Source organism: Citrus clementina, unplaced genomic scaffold, assembly GCF_000493195.1.
Source record: "Citrus clementina cultivar Clemenules unplaced genomic scaffold, Citrus_clementina_v1.0 scaffold_4, whole genome shotgun sequence".
Lineage (NCBI taxonomy): Eukaryota > Viridiplantae > Streptophyta > Magnoliopsida > Sapindales > Rutaceae > Citrus > Citrus x clementina.
The window spans coordinates 4,292,099-4,297,699 of NW_006262274.1; the positions used below are offsets into that span (position 1 = coordinate 4,292,099).

At 33.5% G+C, this 5,601-nt stretch overlaps 1 protein-coding gene across 1 annotated transcript; it reads left to right on the forward strand.

The window, feature by feature from the left end:
• The first annotated feature begins 1,015 nt into the window (after positions 1–1,015).
• On the forward strand, positions 1,016–4,638 carry LOC112098988. The gene is made up of 13 exons (XM_024186075.1): positions 1,016–1,080; positions 1,214–1,601; positions 1,688–1,900; positions 1,979–2,071; positions 2,240–2,356; positions 2,440–2,787; positions 2,912–3,486; positions 3,622–3,807; positions 3,883–3,993; positions 4,068–4,134; positions 4,256–4,348; positions 4,450–4,530; positions 4,612–4,638. Exons 1-13 carry the CDS (start codon positions 1,016–1,018, stop codon positions 4,636–4,638), a joined length of 2,364 nt encoding a protein of 787 aa, XP_024041843.1.
• Positions 4,639–5,601: the final 963 nt, after the last annotated feature.

The window sequence follows — 5,601 nt, forward strand, 5'->3', positions numbered from 1 at the left end:
TCCTGGACATGTTGAAACCTCTTCAATTGATAAGCCTTTGCCTGGTGGAAAATTTGAGCATGTTGATCATTCCTTAATTCATCAAGCGCACCTATATGTATTGCAAAACACAGAAGAAGTTCAGCCATTTATTAGGTTTGTTAATGTTTAACCTTTAATTTGTTCCTTTACTGAATTATTTTTAAAGAATTTGAACAGTAGCTTAATATGTAAATGTCAAATATGTAGTGAGCACATTCAATGGCTAAAGGGTCATCATTCACAAAAAGCCAAGAATGAGAGATGGTTGAGCAATGAGCACAACCGCACCTTTTCAACTTGGCTTAATAAGAAGGTTAATAATAGATGTTCCATTATATATTCTTTTTAGTAAAGTTATTGTCATGTTTATACAATAATTCATTCATTACGATTATTATTATGTAGGTATATGAGATGATAGATGATGATGAAGATGTCTCGAACATCTTGAGGTGGTTATCTCAAGGACCCCGTCCTTTTGTAGTTAAGCACCCAGGATATGACATCAATGGGTATCGTTTCCATACTCGGGAATGAGACGAACAACGAGTTCATCAAAATAGTGGAGTTAGTCTTATTGCAGTAACTTTACAAGTAGCAAGTGCCAAAGACAAAAACCCTATTCTTGGTGACATGTCTTACTATGGAGTTATTAACGACATATGGGACCTTGACTACCATATGTTTAGAATCCCTTTGTTCAAGTGTGATTGGGTTCAAAATAATGGGGGTATTAAAATTGATGAATTTGGCTTCACTTTAGTGGACTTAAATCGCCTGGGTCATAAATCAGACCCATTTATATTGGCTTCACAAGCAACACAAGTCTTTTATGTCACTGATCAACTTGATAAAAGATGGTCAGTTGTAAGTCATATACATCGTAGATGTGTTCCAAAGAAGACAAGTGCTGAGGATATAGATATCATGATGGAACACAACCCTCTGACCAATGGGTTACCAAATATTGAAAATTTAAATTACGCGGACAGATATGCAAGAGATGGCAAGCATGGCATCTGGATTGATGCTTGAAAAAGCTGATGGCATTTACTGCTTGTATGTCTTATAATAGTTTTGTGTTACGTTATCTTTTATTATTATATTTTCCTTGTATTGACTTTAGATTAACTTTTTTGACATTATTTATATGTTATATAATGTTCTAATACTAAATGTGCATTTATTGCAGGAGCAACCTTATGGATAAAGGAAAAGGACTTGCTGATGAACTCTCTAACGAGGAAAGTATTGATTATTTGGGTAATGAAGAGGTTCCTAATGAAGATAATTCAAGGGATGAGGAGGTTCCTGATGAGTTTCCTAATTCAGAGGATGAAAATGATGTTCCGAAGAGCAGTTCCACTGTGAGAGGACCAACTAAAAACTCTGGCAGGATGAGGATGAGTGGCGGGAAGCTTGTAGTGAGGTACAATGGGCTCGGTGTACCTGTTGGCCCTGAAGCTACTGAATTAGCAAGCTTTATTGGGCTGTTGGGCCGTACTTCTATTCTAGATATTAACCAAGAATGGAGAAAGATTACTCCAGATTTAAAAAGCCGTTTGTGGGAGTTTATTAAGGTAAAATGATTATTTATATTTATATATCAGAATTGAATAATGTATATGTTAAACTATTTGATCATTATGCTATGTATTTTTCTCAGGAACGTTTTATTGTTCATCCAAATAGTAAGAAGCAAGTTTTCCAAGCACTTGGTAGTGCATTCAGAAACTTCAAGTACTTGCTCACCACAAAGTATATCTTGCCACACAAGCACAATCGTAAAAGGCTGAAGCGGCCACCTTTTCAGTACAGTCATATTCCTCAAAATGTTTGGGATAAATTTGTGAATTCTAGATTGTCCACTGAGTTTGAGGTGAATAATTTTAAATGTTAAACATTTAGACATTTCATAAAACCATCTTTAAATCTAATTATGGATTGTTTTATGTAGAGAATTAGGCGTCAACAGCAAAATAAGAGAGCTAACAACAAGTGGAACCATCGTTTAAGTAGAAAAGGATATGCTGGATTGCTTGATGAAATTGTAAGTACTATGATACTAACTTGACCATTCTTGTATAGCTATTGGTATAAAGATGGTTGGTTTGATGATGATAAATTGGCAAACCTTTTGTTTTAATTTACTGCTTGCAATTCATGGTTAGTTAAGGATGCATACCAGCTGTGATATTATTATTTTTTTAAACTATAGTGCTCGGAAACTGGACTTGTCGAAACTGAAGTTGACAGGAGTGTAGCATGGAAGCGTGCTAGGAAGATGAAAAACGGTGAATATGATCCTGATGTTGATTCAGTTGTGAAGAAGATTGTAAGTAATAGCAAGGTTTTTTTTTTAAGTAGGTTCTGTTGGAAAAAAATTGATATTCATCAATATGATTATTATGCAATTAGGATGTACTGGAAGAGAAAGCTAAAAAAGGAGAATTTAAAGCTGATGCAAGAAATGATATTCTTGCACGTTCAATTGGAAGGCCTGCCACTTCTGGACATATGCAGGGTGTTGGGAAATTTATATCGCCTAAGATGTACTTTGACACTCCAAACAATTCATTTCAGATGCGACAAGAGCGACTAAACATACTAGAGAGGTTAGATAAGCAAGAAGCAGAGTTGAGTGATCTGAAGAAGAAGATTAAAAAGCAACCTCGACATTCAGATGTTGGAAGCTCAAACTTTCCATTAGATGAGCAAACAATTGAAGATGAAGCTGAAGAAATGACTGCTCGTAATGAGGACAAGGTATGATACAGATTGTTGTGCACAGTCAAGTTAAAAAATGACTTAAACATTGGATTTTAGACAATTTTAGCCGTAGTCAAAACCGTAATAACAAACCTTTTTTTTTTTTTTTTTGGCTTGTCAGTCAATCGGCATGACAAGGAATGGATCACCTGCAAAGAAGAAGCACGAAACGTTGACAAAGAAAAGGCAATCACCTAGGAAGAGGAATGAGTCACCAAAGAAGCAAGTGACTGCTGATTGTCCTGGAGACAAACCAGAAACTCCAACGAAAAGGCAATCACCAAGGAAGAAACAAGAATCACCAAAGCAGCAAGTGATGAAGAAAAGGCAATCACCAAGAAAGAAGAAGGAATCACCAATGAAGCCTCACAAGAAACCAAGAATGACTCTTGATTGTCCAAGAGACAAACCATGTAGTCCAAAGAAGAAGACATCACCAAAAAAGCCTCAAGAGAAGCCACTGTCAAGAAGAAGAACAAGGAATTATCATATTGTGCATATGAACCGGGTGCCTGGGCTTGTAATATTTGCAAATCTTTGTGAAAAGAAGTTGGCTCAAATGGGTTATTATGTACCTTATCAGTTGGATGAAGAGGTATACAAGCATCCAACTAAAGCACATATTGGTCTCGATGAATGTCAAGCATTGATTTCGATGAAAGAGCTAGGAGCAAATCATATGCATCTATACATCGCGTAAGTTTACAAAATCATAATTACTAGTTTATTTTCAATTTTTAGTTTATTACTTCCTTTCTCTGGTTTCTTTTTTTTATAGTGATATTTTTTATTGGCAACATTCTCACTATTTCATCATCTTAATTGCATCAGGATGTTGCATGCACACATGGCGAATGATATAGTGGGTAGACCATTTGGGTTCATACACACAGGACTCGTATCATCAGCCCATGATAAGGATGCCTTTGCTACAAGGGTAAAAAGAGCACAATTTATTGCCGAACGGTTGAACAAAGCAAACAAAGGGCAAATGATTTTCATGCCATATAACCATGGGTACAGTTCTATTTACTTTATATTGATGATCATTTACTAAAATTGATTCATAATTTCAATTTCTTTGTGTAATAGTTTCCATTGGGTGTTGATTGTAATTGATATGACGACAAAGCAAGCGTTTTATCTGGATTCTACGAACAACGATTTGGGTGACGACAGTGACCTGAAGGACATAGTTACCAAGTATGGTGATATTGTATTTTTAATATAATTTTATGTATCATGTTTATTTACTTACTGCATGTATTATAATGTAGTGGGATATCAATGCATGTTGCGGTGACTGGTAAAAAAAGGGTGAAACCACAGATCACAAAAGTTTTGGTAAACAATCATGACTTTCTTTTTTCTTCTTTTTTTTTGGCAGCGCATGACTTGTTAATATTTAATCACTTGAAAGAATTCATATGCATATGTATTAATGATTATTTTGTTGATGATATAGTCCCCAAATCAACCAGGGAGTACTGAGTGTGGATACTATGTGCTGAGGTTTATGAAAGACATAATTGCAGACCCGAGTTTACTTCTCCATGATGTAAGTACACATTCTTTCAGATGCATTGTCGGATTTCTTCACTTAATACTTTTAACTATATATAGTTTACTTTAGTCTAACATGTGATCATCATTTCACAGTTTAAAGGGAAATGTGAATACACTCAAAGTGAGCTTGATGAAGTGCGTCTCGAGTATGCTTCCTTTGTGTCTAAGCTGATAGTATGAGCAGTGGAGTTGATGATGATATTGTTTGATAAAGTCTTAAGTGGCAGTGAATTTTGTATGCTGGTATTGTTCCAGATGATAGTGAATCTTGATAAAGTCTAAGTGGTAGTGAAATTTGTATGCTATATTGTTTGATAAAGTCTTAAGTATAGTAGTGAATCTTGATCAGCCTGGTAGTGTTTCAGATGATATATAGTGTTGTGATGTTTTTGTATGCTGGTAATGATCCAGATGGTAGTGTTGGGATGTAGATTTGTGATAATTGAATAGATGATGTTTTGACAATGTTATGGTTATTTCAAGTGATGATTTAGTGATGTTTTGATAATATTGTTGAGATAATTTGGATGTATTGATTTTATACATATTGTAATTTTTAAATTTCAATGGAATTTATAAAATTATAAAATAATAATATTATTATTATTATTAAAAATATTAATATTATTTAAAATATTACAAATTTATGATTTAAAAAAAATTCTTTTAATAATATTATTATTTTAAAAAAAATCACATCGTGACACCATATTAGAATCATAAAGTTGTGACACATAATTACGCGCCATAATTTAAAATTGAATTAATAATACCCGCCAAAAGATTTTTCACAATAAAAAAAATTTACCACTAAAATATTAAAATGACGTTGCTTTTGTTGTGACACATTTGTGATAGATATAAGCTGTCACATATACCTATGATAGATAAATTACTGTCACAAGTTTGTGAGAGGGGCTACAATGACAGATAGAAACTCTGTCATAAACAGGGTCGGATGACAGATATTCTCTGTCATGGTAGCCCATTTTTCTAGTAGTGCAATTAGAAAAGCTAAACATGTGTAAGGAGTTTATTTAGTATCAGTAACATACTAGAAATATGATAAAGTTATGGTGAGACATCTATGACAAAAAAATAAGTCAATATTCAATTATTAAATATAAATTATCACTATATTTGGTATTGAGGTGTTGTGATTAAAAAAAAAGAGAAAGTATGGTAATATGTAATAATTTTAAAAGTTATTATGACTTTTTATTGTATAAATAAAATAAACTTAAT